The sequence below is a fragment of the Haliotis cracherodii genome, unplaced genomic scaffold, assembly GCF_022045235.1.
Source record: "Haliotis cracherodii isolate W230 unplaced genomic scaffold, xgHalCrac1.p SCAF_4, whole genome shotgun sequence".
Classification (NCBI taxonomy): Eukaryota; Metazoa; Mollusca; class Gastropoda; order Lepetellida; family Haliotidae; genus Haliotis; species Haliotis cracherodii.
The window spans coordinates 35,455,282-35,482,217 of NW_027266297.1; the positions used below are offsets into that span (position 1 = coordinate 35,455,282).

At 40.2% G+C, this 26,936-nt stretch overlaps 1 protein-coding gene across 1 annotated transcript; it reads left to right on the forward strand.

Moving 5' to 3' along the window:
• Positions 1–11,988: 11,988 nt before the first annotated feature.
• Positions 11,989–24,789, forward strand: LOC139478395 (leucine rich adaptor protein 1-like). The gene is made up of 2 exons (XM_071260839.1): positions 11,989–12,433; positions 23,226–24,789. The coding sequence occupies exons 1-2, from the start codon at positions 12,188–12,190 to the stop codon at positions 23,673–23,675; spliced, it is 696 nt and encodes a 231-aa protein (XP_071116940.1). The 5' UTR covers positions 11,989–12,187; the 3' UTR covers positions 23,676–24,789.
• Positions 24,790–26,936: the final 2,147 nt, after the last annotated feature.

Here is a 26,936-nt window from a genome sequence, read left to right on the forward strand (position 1 = left end):
TCGACTATGCTTGTCGTAAGACGCGACAAACGGGATCGGGTGGTCAGGCTCGCTGACTTGGTTGATGCATGTCATCGTATCCCAATTGCGTGGATCGATGCTCATGATGTCAATCACTGGATTGTCTGGTCCAGACTCGATTATTGACAGGCCACCGTCATATAGCTGGAATAGTGCTGAGTGCAGCGTTAAACAACAAACAAACAATTCCAAGAAAAGTTACTTCGCGTAACGAGAGACACCGAGGGAGAAAATGGAATGTATTTCGAAACTCCTTGTGGTTTCAGAGTAAGATCTTGAAGATCGGTAAGAAATAACAAAATATGCCGAAAATTTGTCTTTTCTTCCTGTGTCACAATGAGATGAACATTTGACAAGAAAGGACAAAAAGCCTCTAGTTATTAATTCCCCTCGTTATGTTAACATTGGAATAAACGGTCAGTGAGTCACCTATATACTTGTCTCATGAGAAACCATACCAATAACATCTGTGATCAATCGACCTGGCTGACCCTTTCTTCGTCAAAAAACCCCACAAGGACACATCAACATGATCAGCGAGTACGATGAACCGTTATAACCGCAATAAATATTGCAATGCCGCCCAAATAGCAAACTTAGTTCGTGTCAAGTTGATAGATATCTACAACACTATCAAAATGAGACTTTTTGTGTCAGCTTGATAGATATCTACCGTACTGACCCAAGGGGCATGGACTTACTTCACTCTCGCACTTCGTAAATCATCCTATGTTAACGCCTGTCAAGCAACTCATATTTTTTTCGTTCCCTCAGTATAGATCCATACCGGGCAATGATAGCTATCAACATACCACAGTTGTTGTCTTATCATTAATATAGAAGACGGTTCTCCCAATGCTTTGTCATGGTCGAACCATATAGATCGATGAATCATTTATATGATTCACTAATGTGTTTCTCGTTAAGACAGTACGAGTTGCTAAAGGCTGAGTATTTAATACCTTCTATTATTAATGTTTCATGAAAGACATAATTTGTCATAGAGCTACTAGAATATGAAACACATATATTGAAGCATTTGAAACGACAATTTTTATCACATACGTTCTAGCAATAGAAAATAGTACCACGGTGCTGTAGGCTGTAGTTCACGTGGATATGCAGTCAACACTTTAAAATGCCAACAAAGACAGACACTTAACAAGTAGCTGTCAGTATGGTTATTCAAACACCTGCTTAAATACTAAAACCAAACATTGAAATATATTAATTTGAAGAAAATATGATGTCATCATAAGGAGTGAGTGAGTTGGGTTTAACGCCGCTTTTAACAGTATCCCAGTTATATCACAGCGTGTCAGCTTAATGTGGGAGGAAAGCCCGAAGTGATGCAGGTCTCAGACGTTTACCACTTTGGTGAAACCAACGAGCACGGGTATGGTGCTGACCAACCTACAAACATGATCTGGGCGAACCGGGATTCGAACCCACAATCATAGGTTTCTGGTGCGCCCAATCGGCGGAACTCTGCACAGGGAATCACGGCGCCTTAGACGACTGGTACACCCGTACCCCCTGTCAGATGCCAAAGTTCAGCTCCCTCAGTCACATTTGCCATTTGAGACAATGTTTGTTTGTTTGTTGTTTAACGCTGCACGCAGCAGTATTCTAGCTATATGACGGCGGTCTGTAAATAATCAAGTCTGGACCAGACATTCCATTGATTGACATCATGAACATCGATACACGCAGTTTGAATACAATGATATGCATCGTCAGCGAGCCTGACCACCCGATCCCGTTAGTCGCCTCTTACGACAAGCATAGTCGTCTTTCACGGACCTATTCTACCCCGGGTCTTCACGGGTCTGAGACAATGAAGAAGCATGTGATAAAAACAAGGTCAAAATAGGAAATACTGCCAAAAAAGCATCAAAGGCTATACATATGAATTGAAACTACACAAATACTTAACATTACATTACTCTTTGTGAAATAAGCCGTTAATGTCAATGGAGGTGTTCCATAACGTAACTGTTGTTTCATGGACAACTTATAGGTTTCTGGAACGCCTAAGGGACGCAACTCTGCACAGCGAATTGCGGTGCCTTCGAAGACTGTGCCACCCAAGCCCTCTAACTTCTTTTTTAAAGGTCTGATGTTCCATTGAATTATATGTCGTCCAACTTACATTACTTTTAAATAGACCAACGGAATTGCACGGGGCATACAGTGTTTACAAATGAAGTGCTGTAAAGAAAAAGGGTGTTGTCTAGACACCTGAACATCGAGATAAACGTACCTTTCGACATACCAGGAGTACAGAGTAGGGTAACAAATGAGAAAACCTGTTTAGTTTGGGCAGCTAACATCGAGATAAACGTACCTTTCGACACACGAGTTCAGAGAGTTGGAGTGACGTAAAAGAACAGAAACCTGTTAAACGTGGACAACTATCACAGAGGTGAGTGTTTCTTTCGAAATAACCAAATCTGTGATGTAAGTCTCCATTTGAAAAGGCTACAGTATCTGAGTGAAATTAGATGTGAGGTGGGTGAAATTGGGTTTAACGTCGCGTCCAAGATTATTGCGCTTATAAAACGACGTGCATGCACGTGTATGTGTGTGTGTGGCTGCTTGTACTAGTCCGGACTGATGCCGATTTATAGTGCTAGCACACTAAGATATCATGCCGCAGTTTAACATGGATACCCCACTCAGACAAAGTATACTGACTCCGACTACAGTCCTTGTTTTAGCCCTTTAATGTCGAGCGCCAGAGAGGGTAACAACAAGTACCATCTTTTAACGTCTTTTCGTTTGACGCGGCCGGGGATCGAACCCGGACCTTCCGCTCTCCGGGCGGACAATCTACCACTAGACCACGGAGGCGGTCCGAGTGAAATTAGAGATGGTTTTATTCGCTAATACCTAGTATCATCGCGTAAACACGTGCTAACGATTTAGTCGGAATCGTACAATGATTTTTTTATGATTATGGAAATGGTCTTGTCTTTATTATTCAAGATCTCTCGTTAATGAATTCATTGTCACAATAAAGTTAACTCCATGTATATCTTCTTATGAACTCAAATTTTCATTTGTGAAAGAGGTATGTTTAGATGATAACTGTCTATTTTAGCATTGAGAACCCTATGTCCAAAATTAAATGCGCATAAGTTGTCCATGTCATGGCGTGTTTCCCGGCTCCCAGCAAATGATCTGAATAACAGATTCCAAACGTCACAGCAAATAAGATGAACAAAATAGCCACTTAAATAAACCGTAACATTTGCTTTGTCAACATTCAACAATTCATATTCAATGGCCCCAGTTTTCAGGACAAATAAAGCCCATGCAACAACGAGCACCTCTCCGTTACTTCACCAGAGATCTACTGATGATGTATTTGGTAAGTGAATGTCGATGTAAACACCATGTAAGGAAGTCACTGGCTTCAATAACAGGGTGGCAGGTTCTGATAAAGCAATTATCTTCTAACTACCCATCACGCTTACCACGTGTCAACTCGCCATTATGAGTAGCTGACATCTCATCGCCTCTAAGATAGTAAAAGCTACATAACATCTTCATGACATACGAAAGTGATATAACGTACGATCGTTGATCTTTGTTACATTCGTTTAAGCTCTGATACGTTTCATCTGATCTTGAAATCAGAAGTAATTCAATATTATTTATCTAAGACGCGGTGTTGTGTGGACATGGAGGGCACCCCCGATTGAACTCTGCGATACTCGAGTGTGCCGTTACGCAACAGGAACTATATACTACAAGACAGAAAGGAAAACTACTTTCACAAAATGAAACCACGATTGAAATCAGAACCTTAACAATCATCACGTAACGATTACGTCTCTGGTGAGTTGTCAGCGATCCCAACGCCATGTGACTCCAAGGGAGATAACAACGCGTGGTAATTGATGCTGACCGCTGTGTTAAAATTGTAATTAACGGCAACAAAGCGTGGTGGGCATAAGAGGGGTTACGCTACCCCCAAGCTGTGTGCCCTGGGGTGAGGCAGCAACTCATTGGATTAGCAGGTGTTATACATACATACATAAAGAGTTACTCGTGAACACAAACGAGAAGTTCCTGGTGTGAAAATGTAATGCGAAAACCTGGCGTTAGAAGAAACCTACTGCGAGGCTCATTCTGTGAATGGATTAACGATGGTTTATAAGAGAAACAAAGCTAATAGGAGATTATAAAGTCTAGAAAAATATGTCTAAAACATCTGTTTATTACGCATGTGAATATTGTAAAGAACAAATGTCTCTTCATGCAAGAAGGTGTCTTTGTGACGACAATTTCATAGGTCTGTTGATTGCAGTTCATTATGTGAGGAAGGAAAAATAATTTGCGATATCATCATACGGAAAAAATAAGGTTTTATTATTATTTCTTTTTCTGTGTTAATCAAAGAATTAGAAACATTTCTTAATTCCTGTTCTATCAATACTTTCCTCCAACAAGCGCAGGTGCACCCGCGTTCTTATCAAGTGTGTCAATGTGGAATATTTGAAGATCAAACACAAAAATCCGAGGGAAAAGACGAGATTTCTTTTTTTCAGCGATAACAATATTTAATAAAGATTATGTACACATGCTAATGTCCATTTCCACGACATATGGTCTCCGCAATGCACTCAATGTGTGCAGGGACGTCTGTCAACGTTGTGGTGGAGAACGCGTGCCGAGGAGTTGACAACTTCCTCTAAAGAACGCTGTACTCCTCTTGCCTTTACCCTCCTCCGCCGAACCCCCGCCAATGTCAACCGCATAATTGACACTTCGTGCTTATTGCGCCAAATTTCATGTTGCTCAATCTTGTCATTAAATCGCCGAACCTATGTGGCCCAGAACTGCGTTTCATTCAGTATGGGGCTTCAGTGGAAGGGGTCACTTGACCCACGTTGAGGTCGGGGTTGTAGACACGTTCTCAGTCCCCTCTGGTCTCTGATGATGTGAACATGAGAGTCTGTGTTTGATACGTTGGATGTCGTTTGAATGCATTATTTGGCTGCTGCATCCTTCAGTTGACTGAAGGCATTATTGCATATTTATTTTGTTGAAAGGTTGTAATTGATACTGTGTGTGTGCGTATCCAAGGTTGAGAATGTTTCTGTTGATGAAGCACATTTGTAACTTCATAAAAGGGGGAAGAATTTGTTCCAAATACATTAACACATGATAACTGAAGAACACAACATTTCTCAGCATCTCAGATACACATCGAAATGTGCCTTTCCTCGTGTTCGTATTTGGAAATACATCTCTATGTCATAGAAGGTCAGGACAGTGCAAGACATGGATCGTGGTTCTTGTATAATGAAACCTCGTTAAATAAAACTCCATTCACCTGATACATCGTTTTAGACTTTTTTTCGTCTTTTATTACTTTTTCAGTTTCCAATACTTTCATCCATTTTATTTTCAGCCTCTCCACGGCCCCGGGGTATCTTTTGTTTTTTTATACCGACGCTCCGCTTGTCTCGAAGTATGTGTAACTCGACATATCGTCGGTGGTCCAAATTACATGTTTCCCCTTTCTTTGATTAATAAAACATTTTATATTATTTTTATCATTGAATTGAGCAGCTGAATGAAGTGTACACCAAATGACCTGCTGACATTCAGTCATTTTCAATTGCAGCTCAGTTAGGTAAATTATATCGTCTTACCATAACCTTGGTCGGCAATGCAAGTTGTTCCACTGCTGTTAACCTCTACAATTATATGTCACTCCTGCTCTCCTTCTCATTATCCTGCCTTTAGTCATGCATCGACGCAACACATTCCGAAGCAGCAGCAGTTAAAATCTTTATCCCGTATCATCTCCCATCCCAGCCGGAATATGCTATCTCATCCCCGACAATAACGCTCCCTATTGTCCCCACTCCCATTCTCGTACACCGCTGATCCTTTGAAGGCGCTGTGTGAGATTCATCTCTCGCGTGCTTCCGAGATTCCAGCTGTGAAGCAAAGTAGGTATTTCTTTTCCGAAAATAAAATACTGAGACTGCGTCCGTTCAGGTAGAGTAATTTCTTAAAAACCTTCAGTCATCTCAGAAATGTTCAAGTTATTCAGAAAAAGAAACCAGGGCATTTTAAATGGGTGTCAAGTCTCCCAGACAGCCTATCCCCCTCTGGGAAGCCTTGTTACCCGTCAATAGACGGAACTGGGGATCATAAAACAGCTATCACCCAGACCATCGCCATTACACGCTGGTCAACACCTTAAAGTCGGCCAACCATAGGGTTGGCGCTTCTAATATTAGGCTAACGAGGATGTCGTCACCGATAACAATGGTGTTGATGGTGTCAGTGTCACTACCGACGTGAAAGGCAGTGACCAACTGACCCATAACCCCAACTGAAACTTGGTCAATCAGCCACGTGTAAGAGAACAATTGTTCTGTCCTTGCGGATTTGTATCATGTCGACTACAACGCAAAGACGCAAAGGTCTCTCGTCTCAAACCATACCACATTATCTGATGATAATGCAACGTTGTTGTATTCGTTTTCCTTCTTAAAGTCGACTTTGCAGATAACAAACTCCTACTGTATATTTCCATAACTATACATAACGTTGTACATAGACTGAAACCCCGTCAATCTGGACGATACGTGAAATCATCCGAAATAACAAATTCCGGAGTGACGAATAATGGTCACGGAATAACTTTTGTATCTATAGATTTCCAAAATTACTCTTCCTGTACTTCATTCCAACTCCCCTGTCAGGTAATACTGACATATTCACATCATCATAACATTTAAATCATCTGGTTATAAACAAATATTTATTTCAACTGAAAATTGCGATCGGTTACAAAATAGCGCTTATTCGAATACCTCTCCTTACATAAATTAGAAATCAGGTAACAAATATGGTCAAGATGTTGACATGATATTTACACAAACAATACCTTGGTACTCAGTTATCAAGCATGATCAGGAGTGTCCGGATTTAATAGTAAGAATGATGGGATTATACGTAAACTAAAATACTACATAATGTATACAAGATGCATATATATTATATGTGAGGGTTTGGTGTATTGTGTAAGTTTAAATCTACCGGAATTTGTGATGAAAGTATGGACAGAGAGAAGAATTTCTTGATTTGCTTCAGATGTTGGGGCTTCACATCCGTAAAGTACTGTATAAACATCATATCCTTGTATGTAATATAATACGTGGCTTCTAACTTGATCATAATTGCAACAAAGACGTAGTGTAGCGGGTCTTCATAGTTGTGATCACAGGAACAACCTGGACTGTCAGTCATGAATCTGTCAAATTTATGTCCGTTCAGGTCACTACATCCGAGTCTGAGGCGGAGGTGCATAATTTGACAGAACTTTGTCCAAAATTTGTATTAAAGAAACGTTTGTTATTGTTATTGAATGATAATACATTTCGAAAATTTGGGTATGAGCCAGTAGATTTAATCTCGTTATTAATGATTCCCAAATGCCAGTTCTTAGTGTCTCCGACACAACAGTCTCAGGCTCCGTTATATCCTGTAGCTGCGTCCCTGAGGTTCGAATTCAAGCATCGTCCTATAAACACCATACCTGTGTTAAGGGATTTCTCCTTATGATATGCTATGATATGACCTGTGTCAGTACGGCGCCTCTCTTCCACATCGTCCTGACACGCCGAGATACAACTGAAATACCGCTCACAGCAACCTTAATCGTGTTGTACTTAACTAACAGGTACATACTTTTCATGAATTTACGTCCTCTTTCAAATAGCTAAAACAAATTTCACTATTCTCATAGTACGGACTGCACAGAATTCGTAGATTGTTTGTAATTAAGTTTTTTTCAGTTTTAGGTCAAATGTCATGTCCAGTCATCGATACAGCCACCGAGGTGAAGGTGTCAATCATAGCGTGACGTGGAGTGATTGCAGTCCATTACAAGCCGTGATTAGATTTCACTGTCGACACAACTCCGACAAGCTCAATCTAAATTGTTAAAATTTGGCGACAATGAAAGGCAAAACTGACCAGCCTTTGACAATCATCAGCTTGTAGACGGATCTGTTCACCTCGGCGCCGTGTCAATCTTAATCCGCTTAATAATCGCCGGAATTGACCTTTAATTCAATCAACATGGAGAAACGGTAGCGCTAAGCCGTGTTAATTACAAGAATGGAGTCGGGATCTCTATGCATGTCTATCAATATATGTGTTATAAGACAGCGAGCTGACATGGGTTGGGCCGACAAAATTTCACAGTATCAAAACAAAGACGTGTCGTAGGTTTAACGAGCCTACAGATTTATACACAGAATAAATATGTTCGATGTAAGCATAAATGTTTGGATTGAATTATCGGATTTGTTTAAGAAGTTTGTTTGTTGTGGACATTTCTTGCGGCGTATTTACAAAGTACCCGTGCAGGGAAAATATAGCCACTTATCTTTTTTCGTCATTATAAACTGCCGGGCACAGGAACGTATCACCCATGTTTAACTGTGGCTAAAAATGAGACAAAGATGAATCGGTTATTCCATGGTGATGTATTTGATACGGGTGTCATAGTTGTGTTTTGTAAATAAGCTTGCAGTGTTTCGGTGACTGTTTTCAGTCTCGTAACGTTTTCATAACGTTTGTAATTTTCTGGTCAACTCCAATTTTCAAGCGTGTGCTTTCCTTTGACTGGCAGTACATGTGCACTATTATCATGGTAGGCGCCATATATGACATCGACGCAGTGTGGTAGTGCGAAAGTCACTCCGGTTTTACACCGTTGTTAAGAATATTAGAGCAATATTTCAGCTTGAGACACCAGAAATGAGCCTTTTGCACATTTTACCCATGTGGGGAAATCGAACCCGGGCCTTAAGTTGCGAGCGCATATTCGAATGTCAAGAAATGACGTCATGATAGAACAATATTTTATTCGTCCTTCATCGTTCTTTGCGATTTATCGTGTACCTATCTTATATACATAATTAAATAGTTAAATAGTATATATATATATATATATATCGCATGCGTGAACATCAAATGACAAATTACCAGAAGTAGGTATATGGCAATACAAGTGAATATTCCATGCACGTTAACAAAGCACAAATGGTGTCTCTGTTTCAGGCATCTCAATACGTCTGTGTTAACACAGATCCCATGTCACTGATCGCAGGATAACATAATCCATCATCTACATAAGTCTACAATTTAAGTCCAATTAAACAACATAATTAAAAAGAATAAGCACAAATTGTACTTGAGAGCAATGACGCTTACAAGACTTGATTCCTCAAATCAGGGTTAACGGCCCCCAAAACATGACACTGTAGCCCCGGGGTGAAATCCGGCCCCTCGGGACAGTTCTATAGTGTGATTAGGCAACTGAGTGCAATACAGTATAACGCGACAGCGTAACGTGGCTTCAGGCTTGCAGTGAAATCGAGAAGAAGATCCTATTATGGGCTCGGGGACGTTTATCTGTAAGCATACACGCATTATGGATTGCTCGGAAATTGAAGATATACCGGAATCTGATTATTTTTATTTCATAATTCTCAATAATATATAAAGAAATCATCTGTGAGTTATCAATGCTCGTGCGTCACGCCGTTACGTATCATTACTGGTCGTTATCACCTCTTAGCCGATATCAATGTAATGTGATATTGATATTAACAATATGTTTCAATGTTATGAATGTAATCCGTCATTATTTGTAAAGCAGTACAAGTCTGCTTGAATGGCGATTATTTATTTTAGATCTCATCTGGATTCTTTGCTTAAAAGATTACAGAAAATAGCACCAAATCACGTAAGCATTTACATCACAAGCAATGACAACAATAAGGAATAAGCATAATAATCAACAAAACGGTACGTCTTATAAAAATATACAAAAAGGTGAAACATTAAAATTATGATAATACCATAAAACAAGTATCAAGCCCGGTATGCATTCTGAAATTGACCCTAACTGATAAACCCAACAAAACCTGCACAAAGCAAACATAATATTTGCTTTGTATTTAGAAGTTAGATTGATAATTTTTGCCACTGTGTTCACCGAAACGTTGGAAAACTGGAAAAAAAAGTGAATCATCACTACTGTCTTAATATTACCGACAAAAGCTACACTACGTTCTCTATCTTAATAAAAAGATTTTTTATGTGAAATAAAGATGACAATCATCATTGAATTTCTATGATAATTAAACCTATAGGTGCGCTCTTGATTGATTGATTTTGGGAAAGGTGTCTTCCATGTAATTAGCACTGCTTCAAGGCGCCAGTGTAGCATCTGTTGATGAGGCGCTATAGTGGATTTCAAAACAGCACGTGGACCTCGTTCGTCATGACAAACGCAATCAACACCCTTGTTGTTTACAAGACAGTGATAAGATACCGCCGGCGTAGAATCACAACTCACTGTCATTAACACGTTATGTGCTAATGACGTTGAATAATGACGGATAATTAACATACATTTCACAGTTGTACAGATCCAAGGAAATTGATTGTCTTGGAGATTTGTTTTTTCAATAACTCCAATAAAGGTTTTTCACTCACCTGTGTCAAGATTTTGAAATTGGAAAGGAAAACATATGTCTGACAGATGTTGGTTCAGTGTTAACTGAGCCGACTGATTTGTGATACCTATCATTTAATCTAATGGGTTTAATGCAATGATGATATTGACACTGAAAATCATTTTAAATGCCAACATATGACAGAACGAATAAATTATATAGGAAGTACAAAATCTGAATTATTTGAGATCGCAACACAACAGGGAAAGCGGGCAAAGATGAGAGATTCCCGACCTATCTCTTTCTGAATACCAGAAGAATGATGACGTTTGTATGGCTGTGATATGAGAGCAAATGTTTATTTACCACCGATATGTGTGATGTAACACGTATACATGTTCAAGTTTCATTACTGAAAATATAGCTCACTGCAAATATTGTCATAACACATAAAGACCGTATGCATTTATTTGAGAATGTAAAGAAAACGTACACGAGTTGTTTTCAAAGCATCGTAAACATTCGTCGCACGATTCAATATGACCTTTAACCTGCTGTTGTATGTACGCCGGCGAGGCAAGTGTAGGATAGGGGAAGTAACTCTAGTTGTTTTGGTTGACGCGAGTCGCAGGCCGGACTTGTTTTGTGTTAAAACCCGCACAGGGTTGTTAGCGGAGACGCGAATCGCTTGTTGTCAACACTGCTGGCCATAGAAATACCTGGCACGATTTAGCCAACTCTTGCTCATACACAAAGATGGAAATATTTCATGTTTCTGTTACACATCATGCAGTATTATTTATTTAAATGATGTAATTTTTTAAATATTGATTTAAAAAACCATGTCGTTATTTTGTCGATAGTGTATGCTATGTGAACTTTGTATTTAATCGTGGATTTGATGGATTCCGATAACTGCTATCCATATGATAATATGACAAGACATAAAGTGTAAGGTCAGTATCTGAAATCTGAACGGAACTGGCCACTACGCTACTGAGTATGTGGGTAGATACCCATTCCCTATATGTGAGGGCTAATTTCTTGCCATAAACATATTTTCGAGATAAGCAACGACATAAATCCTCTCAAAGAATATGTAATTCATAAATCCCCGCACCCACGCTTACAGTCATGACAGTTTAGATGCTGGATTTAGAGCATGTCACATCCCGAACATCGTAACAGGCCACAGAAATTACAGTTTCTCGCGGAAATCACTGTAATCAGACCACATACATTGTGATCACGTCCGCTTACAACTGTTGCGACTTAATTAAGTCGCCTCGAAGCTCTTCACCTGAAGCTGGGGACCTAGCAAGTGGCATTGTTGTTCACCTGTCAAAACTTACTAAGCCCCGCCCCTCGACAAACCGCGCGTCGTCAACCAATCAGCGCCGAGTACCTCAGAACGAGCTCACTATGAGTGCACAGCGCAACACATGCTGGTTGTAGAAGCACTCACGCTGTTGACGAGCACGGATGTAATTTGATAGAGCCGTGATACACATAGTCTTGTGAGATACAAGTGATCATTCGTGCATAGGACTTTGGATATAGCTGTGCCCATGTGAGAAATTATAAGAGGAGGGAGCATATCATTGTTGCACAATAGTGATCGCATATATTTATAAGACGTTTGACGAACTGTACAAGTGGTGAAAATGCCTGTCACTGCATTGGATACAAAGACTATGCTACAAGTCCCGAGCCAGGATGGTTTTGACAAGTACACGGCGTCAATAGAATTGTCGAACGCTTGCAGACAATTCTACAAGTCTCGGGTAGAGACGGCAGAAGCTATGAAGGAGAAATGGGACAAGAGTCCCTCCACGACGACCGATGCCAATGGCAACGGGAGACAGAAGAACTCCATAGACAAGGCCATGGAGACACTCAGAGCAGAAATGGTAAGGAACTATAATTTTAGTTAACTCTACTAACTGTAAAAGTGATGCAAAGAGAAGTTCATAATGTAGACTTCATCTAACCTGTCGTAATTTCAAGACATGTGAGCCTAAGTTTAGATTTATACGTGGAATTCTCATTACATTCGAGGTAATACGGGAGAAAAAAAGTAGGTTATCATTTTAATTAAATTAACCAACGTCTTCTTGACAATGGTACCGTTGTCAGAAATGGACTAGTTTATCTCAAGACTTCGGGTTATTTTGTTTTGAGTAGAATAATAGCAAATGTGTTCCAAAGCACAAAGCTAAAAACTAGCAAAGACAATTAGCCTAGACTCGTGAAGGGGTCCGAAACAGTGAATGCATGTCGGCATTGTATTGTCTAAGCTTCTGTGCACCGTCGTAACTCATGGCAATCGCCAATCAATGCTGCATCAGATTTGTCCAACAGATAAACGATTGATAAAGGTCATGTCGCTACGTAATCAGCCCAACTTGCTAACGAATCACCATGACAACAGGTAAAGACACTGTCAAATCCCAAATCCCTAACAGTTGGAAGCAATTACTAAAACAGTTGCACACGTGCCAAGCTGAACTGGTGTGGGGTATCTAGGCAATACCGTGGCCCTCGAGTTCACGTAACGAGTCGTAGAAGTGGCGGAGGAAATGGCTAATGAAACAGAAAAGCTACCTCTAGGAACTGGCTACTTAGGGAGCTCCCATTTCCTCTGTCACAGTGTAATGACCTACGCTGATTATCCTGTTCCTCCGTAGAACACATGGGTAATTTGACATAGGATTGGCCCCTTAGGTCGGGTTATTGACACGCTCGATGGCATCCCGCTTTCGCACTTCGAGTGAAATGTATTTGCAATGTATGCCTATGATATTCCATATATTATCGGACGATATGGGTTATGTACACATCTCCGGGATACACAAACAGAACAGCAAATATAAGACTGAAATTGCAGAAATTCAAATTGCTCCTCTATCTGCAAGATATTTAGACCCGGGCGGCATTAGGTTCAAATAGTGGTAGTTTAGGGGATGAACGTTCAAGGAATGTGTTTACAGTCAGTCATTCCGTAAATAATCAATGAATAATTTTGCATTTGTACGTAATTCTGCGTTCGATTGGTATTCGAATTTTGTGTATTGTGGTATAAAAAGGATATTTTGGTCTTTTGTCCCCAATGACATTTCGATACTGCAAAGTGTCATGTGAGGGGCGCGCACTCTACCGCCAAACGTAATCATCCCGACCTTCTCTTAGCGGTGCTCTAAACAACATGAGCAGTCACAATAACCTATGTCGGCCATCTGTTGCAGTTTATTGCCGCCACAGCTAATTACTGTGGGCTTGGATTACGTTTGAGTATTACGGTAGCACAATGACTAGGTCAGGAGTTGAGTTAGCTGGTGGGAGATATTTCCAATGTATATTCAGGTAATTGAAGGTTGTAAATTTACGCATGGACTGAGACAGCTGGCATCGGGGACTAACTTGTACATTGGGGAGCGTTAATTGGAGGCGCCAGTGGCTAATTGCAATTTGGTTGCCGACCAGTTTATTATCAAAATAAACAAATTTGCATTGCCAGATGTGAATCTGGAGAGGACTAAGATGGATTTGCGGCTAAAATTGATGGGGTTTTTTTAAAAACTTTTCCTATTTGTGGAATATCATTCTCTCACACATTACAAATATATGTTCATGCCATGCAATTACACTGATAAAAATTTATCGCGTTTCAAACTAAGGAAATCTATATATTAATATTTGCATCTGATCTTATTTCATTTTATTAATATACACGATCAGCTTTTCAACATGAAATCACACGTGTAATTACAGTGTTGACACTGAGATAGCAGACAGGTATCTACGTGCATATGTCCACATGGGCCTGAGTGTTACGTGTTGAGATGACATCTTTAGCGCCTGTTTTGGTCACATGACCAAAGATAACAATATGTGTGTCGAGGAAATCGGTATGAAATGTAGATGACTCACGACAATACCAGCTCGAACCGTCCTAGTCGAAGCGTTCATCTCTCCCCATAACTTTATTAAACCACAGTAGAGAAGGTATTAAGGAACAGACCCTTTACGTACCACTGTTTCATTTGAATCAATCAATGCAAGTTTTAAAATGTCAAAATTAACTTAGATATGTTGCAGCAAATGCTTGCTACTACCATTGTCTTTAGTTAAAATACACATGGTTCAATTCCTTTGGGGAAGGGGGGGGGGTATCCTTAGCAGGACAACGGTTAGACTGTTTCCTTGCTGTTGAGGGGCATTTCACTTTGTCCCCACTTGCCTAGCTTAGTATTAGCATCAGTCTCGCGCTAGTACCTCACATCAAAGTTTCAATCCACAAAGGAACTATTACCTTTGTACTGTAACCAAAACCTACCATTGCATCACATTGCGTCACAAGCTGCTACTCAGCAATAAACCCTAAAACCATTATTATTTTATATTCACGCCAAGTCATTGTTGGGTAACGCGCCAGGGGCTAAAAGAACAGCTAGTGTTTTGAAAGAGGCCGGTCGATGAGAGATGGGGCAAGTTACATGCCTGCACGGAAGCAACTCAGGGCAAATATGTTCCCAGGTAGCAAGCATGGCAAGTCTCTTCCCCTGCAAACATTGTGCTTGCAGTGCAAGTTTGTTGTCGATTGCAATCTTAGGAATTACTTCTCTTGCCAGTTATTTTCATCATTTAGGTCATTTTCTTAATTTAGTACCAAGGATTTCTGGACTTTTCTTTGTTTTGAGGAACATTGTACTATTGTGCGAAGACCTTGGTCCACTTTCTAATTCCGGTTACAGTGTAAACTGCCGCGTCTTAGCAGTGTTAACAACATTAGAATAAGGAAAACGTGATAGTTTCATGTTTTGAGAGATGTCGTTAATTCATGGGTTTTATCTTGACTTTTTGTATATTTTCATGGCTAAGTAAGAATGCACATATTTTAAAGTGACGTAATAGGGTTCAAAGTGGTATGTTACAACATAATGTAACAAGGATATTTCAAATAGTTTAGTTCTACATACATAACAACGACATACTGTTGAATGTAACGCGATCACGTGACTCAGCATAGCTGTAGGTTTGCGCTCTACTTCCTATACACAGTACCCTGGCTACATATACAGACGTAAAGTCACGACGTAGGGCATTAGTTACAAATCATTTGCAACAAACACTTATTACTTACCCTTACCTGTGTCTAATGCAATGTTGTAGTCGTTGGTTTCGCATTGTAACCCTATGAAACCAGGATTATACCTTTGACGAAATGGGACAACCTGTCCTTGCTGGTGGTTATGCAATCACGACGCATTGATTGCTGAGACCTTACAGCTTATGAAATAATATAGAATCATATTTTTGATTTATTGGAAACAAATCAACCGTTGACACAATCCTGCTATTCTTAGATCCCTGTTGCGTAATGTTAAGAAACATTGTTTCAGCCATGAATTAACAGAGACACGGTTAATTCCCGGTAGATTTGCATGTCACTATTGTTGTATATTACATGATTGATTGATATAGACATATATTTACGCGGGACATAGGGCAATGACCCCATCGTTCGCATATCTGGGATAAGAGAATTGGGGTCGAATTTATAGCTGATAGATTAAGGGTTTGTGACAAAAGGGTGGTTCTTCAAAACTCGGAATGGGGTCACGCTTTTAGGATAAGGAATGAGGATGACTGTTTTTTAACTAAAAAAAACACAAAGGTGGAAGTTAAGCTTTTTCAGTTGAAATACCTTCCTCTTTCATGTTATTGATTCCTACTATCCAATCCCAACAGCATTTATGACATTTCAACCCAAGCGTCCCCTAGCCCTCTGTCTGCCCCCAGAATGAGATACGGACAAACACCGTTCCCATCGCTTAGACACGTTCGCTAGTCCGCGATAGCTTTTTACCTGCTTGTAATGTTTGACCAGAGCATGGTGTGGGCGGGACGAGGAGAGATGGTCGTCGCTTTAAACCTACCACTACTTCCTTCCCGCGATCTTAGTTTTGAAAGAATTTACAGGAAGTGTCCAGTTGCCTCGAACATGAGACTTTAGATGGGATAACTTCGCTGAGACCATGACTCGTCTAAGTGTGGTCAAAATACATCTGGGTTGTGAAATAAGGGCTTGGAGTGAATGATAATAGTCTTTCTAAAACAGAAGAATTAAATTATTATATTCTGAAGTTATGTTGGCAACGTGTAAACATGAAAAGGGTGTACAATAGTCTGGTTTCTGCCATTGCGTCAAAGACTATACACTCTTAGTCAAGTCTATTTATAACATAATGGACAAAACGTGTATTTCACCTCAGACTGATGTTATCAACAATAGCCTATAGGTAAACTGCGTTTCACGATACTGTAGGCTACCATTCGTCAGCCAGTAAAAAGTGTTGGATATCATATTTCATACTGACGTTCTTACACACGTGACTGTATGATGAAGCATCGCGTGTCCCGATTCCTATCTCCATGTGATATATATCACTAATGAATATTTTGTATTATAAAAAAAATGTCAACTACGTGAGAAGTCTCCGATGTCAATTTCATGGCAGAGTAACTCTAGTCAGTGGTCAAGTATAGCCCTACTGTCATATAGTTCCGGTGGCGATTTAATTGAGCCAGCAATGGACAGTGACAAACTATGTCCCGCCGCCATTTCAGCAAGAATGTCACCCCTTTACTCGACCCGCCATTAAGCCTGGGGCGTCCGCACGACCCCCGTGCCATCCATTTTCATTTTTTTAAATCGATCTCTTTTCAAGTCTATCAAATCCCCTAACCCCCATTAAGAGACAGCCTGTTTGTAAGGTATTACGTCCGAACGCGAGAGACACAATATGGAGGAAATCGGAGAGGTTATGTTTGGTTAGGTCTGTACTTCGGCAGGATGGAGACATATTGAGAGACAGATATGACGATATGGGGATCACGAGGAACCGACCGTCTGTTATTAATCGGAATCTAACTGTCAGCTGACGGACAATAACGTTTGTGTTAGTTCCTTCTTTCAAATCTGGACAAATACAGACCGTCCGTTGTAGATTAGTTTAAGATAATGTTTATGCATTGGTTGCAAATACCGACATAAAGTAAAATCAGTTGTAATAGTTTTTAGGGGAATAGAACCAAATATATATGATGTAACCAGCTGTTGTAACATCCTTTTTAAAGGAAAAATTGTAACTAGAATTAGTATCAAATATACACAGGGGTAAGGGATAACGAAAACGATGTAGTTTTCGTATTTACCTTTTCTATGATATGGACAGGTATGCTGGTGTTTTAGTGTAGCGTGTGGCCTCTATTGGCGCACTTTGGGTTCGCATTCACTGACAAGAATGTGATATATTGCAGCGGATAACTGACAGGTAAGGCATAAACCTGTCCCCCTGGCTGTACCCGCCCTACCCTGGGGCTGAGCGGCATATGCCGACACATCCCATGGTAAACAATGGCGTATTATAAATTACGGCCACATGCTAAAACGCAGGTGATAATTGAAAACTTTTTAAATGATAAATCAAGACGAAAGTTTGAAGTTTGATAAAAGTATATTAAGATTACGCCGAGGAAGGTGTGAGAGCATCTCTATGTTTCACGTTTAAGTCGAAGGTGCATATTTCCCTTACTATGTGACCCTGAACACATGTTTGGAGCAAAATGCTAACTCCTGCTGTTTATTTCACTCTGCACGTGCAAGGCGATATGTACATCTAATGGAATGTCAATCAACGTCAGCCAGGAATCTTTCCAACACTGCAGACAGAGCACCCCGTGTAAACAGTGGAATCCCGTACCATGCCCCTACATCACCTGCCGTACCCATCTAGTAGCCAGATAGTGGTCGCCACTGACCAGTGGTCAGTCTTGACCGAGGCCGGGCCTGTACGAGGGAGGCAGTGCCAGGGATCCGACCGCTCTGTGATATTTGGGAGATAAATAAGGGGACGTTGATTGCATGTTGATGTAGATCTTGAACCCATGGTTCTCCCGCCATGGGATTAATTACAACTAACCCGACACACGTGGCTTAGCATGCTCCACACTTTAAAAAGGTTCAACTAGAGGTTGCGGACAGTAAAATATATAGTAAAAAATCATCAATGCAAACAAATATGTTCATGACTTAATCGTAAATCTCCACAAATCGCAAACACACAACAACAAATATGATTCCAAGTGGATTAGTAAACGCTTGATTTAATCCATAAACTTAAAATATTGTAAGTTAAACACTGCATACATATTAAGGTGGCAAATGAATTTTTAGCTGACTCAGCACTTTAAAGATGTCCCGTTTTATTCCTTATTTGAGTATATGCTATATTTCACTACATATGATCCTTGCTTACCACCTGCAGAGAAACGCCACTATGGCCGTAGTCACTGTGACCTGTTCAGTTTATGACATTTATTGTTCAGACCTTTCTCTTTAAACGTGGCCCTGGTCATTTGTAAGTCGCGAGGTAATCTCGCGAGGGCAAAACGAGAAAGACGGTGGAGTCTACATAGCTACACAGTCTTGGTCAAGGTGCTATTCCCCTAATCCATCTTTTGTTGCTTGGTTTGTAGTAAAGCGCCGCGTTTATTTTCCTGTCATAAATTCAGCGACACGAGACAGATTTAATGCAGTGGTTTACTGCCTATTTATTTCACCTTGAAAATCCAGAGACACCAAGTCGGTTATAAAGTCCGATGACTAAGGACTATTTGGGCCATAATATGCAGAAACAATTCAATGTATCACGCAGACAGTACAGTATGAAGTCTTTAAACTAGCTAGAGTACCAATGAAGACAGTTAACTTTTATATTAAAACACAAATAACATTTTTGAGATGACGATATATCCATTTGCCTAACATGACCCTCTTTTCTTGTGTTATTGCATTGAAGGCCGTTAGAAAATATATCTCTTTCACGCTGACAGTTTGACAACAGCGGATAGATACTTATTAGATTACTGCAAAAACGTGCGGTGTCCCCCGCCGTGATATTGCCGAATTAAAGCGGCGTACAATCCCACTCACTCACCAATGCCAAAACTTATAAACCCTCTTCAAATCAATACTTTTTTATCGTATCAACCAACAAATGCAGTCTTTATGAAGTTTGTATCGACATAATGAATTTCTTTTAAAGTTAATATTGGTTCTTGTGTTCAACGTGCCACCAACGTATTTCTAAAGTAATTTGCGCTATTTAAAACGACTTTCTTATCTTATGGATCTGTTTCACAAGTAACAGCCATGGTTAAATTTACATTACTGGGCTAAGCAAACAGAACCCTTTCGATGTTAAATTATCCGTCACCTGCGCAATCGCTTGACAGTTTCAAGGGTCTTTCAAGGATCCTTAGGCAACATTGAACAGTATGCCATTCAAACCGCAACAAACTGCAATATCATCACAGGTAAAAACCTTCTAACAAGCTATGACTCACTGACACTATAAATTTTACCATCAACACTCGACAAGTTTTCACTTATTCCCATGGACACACCTCCTACGTTCTGTCCAACGTTATTTTCTTTCCCCAATCCGTTCGTCTCGCGTCCTGGTGGGACTAATGGATGTTATGTAATATGATATACGTACTTGACCCTCCCATATACCTCTCATTCTAGTCCTATGTTTATCGTTGTCGTATTCGTGTATACAGCGACGACGGTGGAGTGGTACTAACGTCATTTGCACCGCTGGTCGCCATCTTGAACGCACTTGACACGCGCTGCACAGAGAAGCATTGAATGAGATGGTTATGTTGGGCAGATATTTGATATGTGTTCAACATGGGTGTCTATAGGAGGCACTCAACGTGCATGTTTTAGACTTTTTATAGAAATAACACTTGTATAGCGGTGTTACCGCGGCTACCGTCACAGCCTTGTCACAAGATCACGCTTTCGTCTGATCAGTATGCTATTCTGGCTCGGGCTGTGTGAGTCATGTTCTAATCACAACGGCGGTAATATAGATAATATGGTAACGGATATATGAAACATTAATTAAGGCATACGATAAAGCATTCCCTCTTTCAAGATGTTGAAAGGTTCGTGACGTTGTGTGCTATGACGTCAAAAAGGTCTTTCAATAGGTAACTTGTTGGTACGCCATGGAACGATAAAATACAAATTTGGCTCTTTTATCTCAGATATTTGTGAATTTAGATTCATCTGTGTCTTCTTAGACCTCGGGGAGTGCGTGGTAGTTTTTAATCATCTGTTTATCTGGACTCTTGCAACTACTAAAGAACGCTAGATACCGGCTAGAAATATCCAAGAAACTAGGGTATATCTAATGCAAGAATAATCTCTTGTGTACAGAGTCCTTAAAAATGATTTGATAAATGGTGTCATCGGTTACATGGAATGTTCGTTAATGTAAACCAGATTTCCACACTAAGGGTTTAATCAAGAAAAGATAAGATATGGTAAAAGCAATGCTCCGAAAGATCAAGCTGCCTCTGAAACCGGCGCAAAGATGCTCGTCATTGCCATGACCCTGACATCAAACATTCCCTCTAAGAACACAGCCCTGAAGGTCACGTGCCAACACTCCCCTCCTGCATAATTTGTTGCACGAGGTCGGATATATATGTGTTTGATATCACCGGACCTCTACACGCCATAAAAAACTACTACGTCAGCACATTCTCAGATTTCACCCTCTTGAATGTATATTGTTAAAGGTGAGATCCTCTGATGCGGATAAAACTCAACTATCTTGGGAATGTGTAATTATATATGGTAGATAGATCCCCCAGACAATGACTCCTTGGTAGTTGGAGGTTTCTGCGCCGATTACCGGAATGTATTTAAGTTGGTGTAATATATCTCCTCGGCATAGGGTTAAACGGCGATCCACGTCCTCTCACTACATTAAACACGTGGAACTTTCAGTGATAAACTCATCACCGTAAGAACATCAGTATATGTGCACAAACCATAGGGGACGTAGCATCTATTTCATAACCAGTGCCATATCAAATGGGATAGCTCTGGAATTCCCTTTTTCATAGTGTCACTTCAAGCCACCGTGAAATGGCCTCATATGGTGTGTTCAAGGGTAGAGATAACGACTTGGGAGGACACAGTAGGCGTTCTGTTCAGTAGTATGCTTGACTGATGTTGAAATTTTTTTCTTACATGGACGAAAGCATATTTGTACACCAAAGTTCCATCCGCCGCAGGTGATATGTAAATATAGGGTCGGCTGTATGTAGAAAATACCTGGAGTGGTAATGCGTTATTCCGTCGGGGCTTCCTAATCCTGTCTGCGGGGCATTGCAATTTGGGAGAATTATTTCATTGTCGTATTACTGCTGTGTAATATTAGATAAAAATAGTGATAAGTGGTGGATAAAATGTTTGAAACCATGTTTACTGACCGAAATAGCTGTACATTTATCCAAACATGAAAGCAAATTTGAGACCATATGACGCAATGAACAGTTGTTCTGAGTCACTGTTAGCACATGGATCGTCCTCAGTAAGTCGCCATGTCTCTGACTGTGATCAGGGGCGGTGGGGTAGCTCAATGGGGAGTATTCGCTCATCAGGGGTTCGCGTCTACACATGGATACAAGGTGTGAAAGCAATTCCTGGCACCATTGCTGGAATATTGCTGAGAGCGGCGTCAAACCTACTCACTCACACACAAGTACCATGAAAGATACTCAAATATATTCAGGAGTACATGTTTTTACTCAGGTTCGTGTTTTTATTTCAAGAGCTATGCTATGTTAAACCAAGGGCTCATTCAATAAAAACGATCACTTCGAGTTTAGGATAATCTTGTATTGATAAGAAATCATCTGGCATAGACATGTCACAGGAAAATCGAAATCTTTTAATTCGGGGAAATGTGGATCCGTTCCAAGTCCCCAATGGCTTGGAGTAGCACGAACCTGGCTCTTTAGTCCTTGCCAACAAGATAACCTTTCCTCACATAGTTTATCCTGTCTAGTAGAAGGGATCTAACTCTTATCCAATATTACACGGGATTAACTCAAGGGTGCTCACATTGAACTACAAAGATTCAAAGAAATCGCCATGGACTTCTGACCTGTTCTTAGGTCGTGCTGTTGCGCTTTTATTAAGTGAAATGTAAAGTGCGGCTTGTTAAAGCTTATCTCAAAAGTTAAGTTATTGTGTTGAAAAGGCAATTTATATAGAGGCAGAGACCGCCGCGAGGCCTTCTGGTGGCGGTGACTCACGCCTGTCAACACTGAGCGGGACTACATGGGAATCCCGTGCTAATTTGTTGATAGCGACGAGTGACATGTGTTTCTAAGAAATTGATTGATGTCAATAACTTGTAAGGACATGAAACCCCATACGGCATTGGTACATACTGAACAATAGATCGCTAACCGTAACCCGGATATTAGCGAAGATAATAAACTGTTAGCGTGTGGTGTGAATATTATTGTAAAAATAGTATTTTGGAACACGAATTGGTATTTATAAGTTATTTATTGGTGTACGTGTATGTGAATGTTTAAATATAAGACTTCAATTAATTCACATGCATTAATTTACTATTCCATGAGTTTGGATATAATTTGTGATTTTTTTACATATGCACCCAGTAAAATCTAAAAGAAATATGAAAATGATAAAAACTTGACTTTTAGGATTTAAGTTGCAATACAGTCGAATATGTCGGATATTTCAATGTTATATATCGAATGTCATCACTCAATACTAATTATACCCTCTTTGTTTTGTAGGCGTCGCTTATGGATCAGGACCTGTCGCTGATGAAACAGCTCCTTACACTGAACGAGACCATCGAAGATCTGAAATGGCAGAGAAAGTATTACTACAGCAAAGGTGACCTTCAAACCAGCTCGTGTGATATGGAAGGCAGTGATTGGTCAGTCTCAGAAACGGAAATGTACGAATCGGACAGTGATGTGCCCACGAAATATCCCTCCCCCTCCAACCTCTCCCTCGAAGGAAACTCGAATACGGACAATGATTACCCCCCGCGATGCACGTCGTCAAGGCAACAGATCAATCTCAACAAAGTGTGCAACAACAGCAATCTATACGAAAAGAGCAAAAAGTTGGACTCTCAATGTTTAATGAATGGCAGTTCATTCATCTGTCACAGCGAACAGAATTCATTTGACTCTGGTATCCACGAGCCATCATGCGATGTTGAAATAAGAGTATAAGTGACAGTGTGATCATACAGACATTTTTGACTGCCAGAACGTGATTTCATCCATGTTTGACCCCATTCGGAACACCTCGGCTGATTCTAATAGCCACACTACTCGACGACCGAAATCCACCGAGACGTTCCGAATGTTTGACCCTCCACCTGGTGGTGAATCAGGAAACCAGAGTGCTCATGACAAACACCCCTCAAAGACTGAAGAGTTCTGATATTCGAACTCAAGCTTATGACTCTTTATTGAAGGCGTGGACTGTTATTACAAGCATATATGCTTAATTTATTTGACCTGTCATCTATTTTAGATGCATATGTTGTAGATACATGAACCAAATGTAGATTATTAGTTAGAAACCTCAACGAACGTAGGTAACAATCGCAGTTACCCTAATATTTGACAAGACAAGTATTTTTTGCAATTTTAATAAGTTATTGTGCAATGATAGAGTAGGTATTTAAAAGTTTCGCCATCTTTCAGTTTAAAATGAAAGTAGTGTATTCGAGACAAGAGACTTGTAGTTTCTTTAGCAATAACGTGACATTGTCTTATCAATCGGCAATAGTTTTAGAATAACACTTTCATAAATGTCATGAGGATGGTTATTTACAAACATTAAAACAATTCTAAATTGATTTTTAAATTGAAATTTAATTTGATCACAACGAGTCCAGGTCTATGCCTGACTAAACTCATGTGCAATTTCAGCTGTCTTATAAATTTCAGTTGTAAATTTCAGCTGTAAACAAAACGCACCACGATTGTACATAGCATGACAACCGCAATATTAGGATCACTACCATTGTATCACATGGTCACGCGTTCATCCGCTGTATATGTGGCTATCTGTCACGATGTATATTTCTGTTATTGCTGATTGATATGAACATGTGTATATATCAGTTATATCCCGACCCTGCAGTATTGTATAAGTTAAATATGACCAGATCCGACTTGTCGATTTCCGACACCCAGCAGCATGAAGCTAGTCATTCCGTACTTGACAGTTTTATGTGGAACCCTACCATTGTACGAAAACATTGTTGTTGAATACTATACACTGTCATGAAATGTTTATTATGCCAGTGAATAAAGTATTGTGAAAATAACATAAGTATTTGTTGATTATGAAACTTGGAAGACAACCAATGCCATGGTTTCCTGGTTGGTATTGGCAACTACCTCCACAAGCACCGGTTTCGTTGTTCGTACCCTCAGCTCTGGCTACAGGAACTGGTTTCCTATTTAATACGCGCGGGATGTATAGACGCCATGAGTCGTTACAGAGGAAATGGGATTGAACATAATACAGGACTGTCGCTCTATTTCGTAATGGTAACATACGTCGTCTTTGCGATGAATAAAGCATGGTCCGTCAAATGTGTACACAACAACTAACAGACGCTGTCAATTCAGGATAATAATAATGATACGTCCATTATATTTTCATTCTCACCTCCCTGGGGAATATACAACCCAAACTGTGCTAAGGTACATTCACATTACCATCTCATCCTACCGGGTACCCATTTACTCCTGAGTGAACTGGAGCATAATTCGAACTTGGCTAAGGAGACACCACATGTACTTCAGTGTGGGGTAGTACCGAAGATCGCACAAAGAAAATAAGCCTAGGGAATTCTACTAAGGTTATTAGTAACAGTGGCCAGAAGGTTAGTAAACAGCGAATTTACTATCCTGGGAAATAGCACCAAGATGCTGATTATTAGTAAATATCACATATTAGATCAGTTTTATTCACGACTAAAACCACACTGTAAAAATGTGTTCATGTAAACACATTCAAATATAAGCGATAAAACTCTTTCCATATTCATAAGAAATCTGATAAAAGCAGAGGCTATTCTACGATTCCGACTATGTCATGAGTATGTGTTTGTGAATCATTATCTAACAGTGATGATACCAGGTGTTTGCGTAAAGGTGAGCGTATCCTGCCCCACCGGTGGCACCCGTCACAAACACATGCAAAGTGACGTAAACTGTTCACCTGAAAAAACACGGGAACATATGATACAAGTTAAAAAGTGAATTGTTTGTCACTGATGCGTCAATTGCTTGTCACTGATGCGTCAAAGTTGGAAATGTCTTCCACATGTCTACCATAAAGCTTTTACTGAGGGCTCGAATGTTGTTACTTTGATCAAACAAATTTTGAGCATCTGTTTCATATTTAGATCTATGCATAAATATTCAGTGACACAATACTTTCCATAAGACTTGATGGCAAGAGGGATGACTTCAATTGTCAACTTTCCCTTTATGTCAAGCAATATTCCTGCAGCTCCAGCCTTTGGTGTCTACATTTCACAACTTTTGAGGTACAATCGACCATGCTCATTCTGTAAAGATTTCACAGAGCACCGTGCGACTCTTGCTAAGAAGTGGTTAGAACATTCAAGGCCTCAGTAAAGCTTTCAAAACGTTTTAAGGTCGACTTGCGGAGGACATTTCCAAATGTGACGCATCAGTGACAGCATCATGTCCTATGCAAATCCCTATGTTGACTTGTACCATATATGACCTATTTGAAAAGACCGCCTCCGTGGTCTAATGGTAGAGCGTCCGCCCGGAGAGCGGAAGGTCATAGGTTCGATCCCCGACAGTGTCATACCAAAAGACGTTAAAAGATGGTACTTGTTGTTACCCTGTCTGGCGCTCGGCATTAAGGGGCTAAAACAAGGACTGGTCGGCTCGGGGTCACTATACTGTGTCTGAGTGGGGTATTCATGTTAAACTGCGGAATGGTATCTCAGTGAGCTAGCACAATAAATCGGCACCAGTCCGGACTAGTACAAGCAGCCACACACATACACGTGCATGCACGTCGCTATATAAGTGCAATAATCTTGGACGGGACGTTAAACCCCATTTCACCTCACCTCATCTATTTGAACAATTGACTTGTCTTTGCATGCGTTTGTGTCGGGTGCCACTGATGGCGGGGGATATCTTTCAGCGAACACATTGCATCATCAGTATTTGATAGTAATTCATGAACACATGCTCATGATATAGTCGGAAAAGTACAATACTTATGATTAGGGAAAGGGTTATGTCGCTTTCATTTACAATTCAATCGTCGTACAGCCATGTGTAAGTAAGTAGGTTATCCAGATACAGTACACAGAAATAAAAAATGTCAACGCCAAACACTCCTCAGGAAGGGTCTACGTCAGCAGGTAGTGGTTAATTAACAGAGGCACGTTAGCATGACGTTTCATAGCAGGTTAAGAGACG

What these genes read in the sequence shown, in the direction of transcription:
- LOC139478395 (XM_071260839.1), top strand. Translation starts at nt 12,188, where the DNA reads ATGCCTGTCACTGCATTGGATACAAAGACTATGCTACAAGTCCCGAGC. An exon ending in AGACACTCAGAGCAGAAATG is followed by an intron (nt 12,434 to 23,225) that starts GTAAGGAACTAT and finishes TTTGTTTTGTAG; the next exon opens with GCGTCGCTTATGGATCAGGA.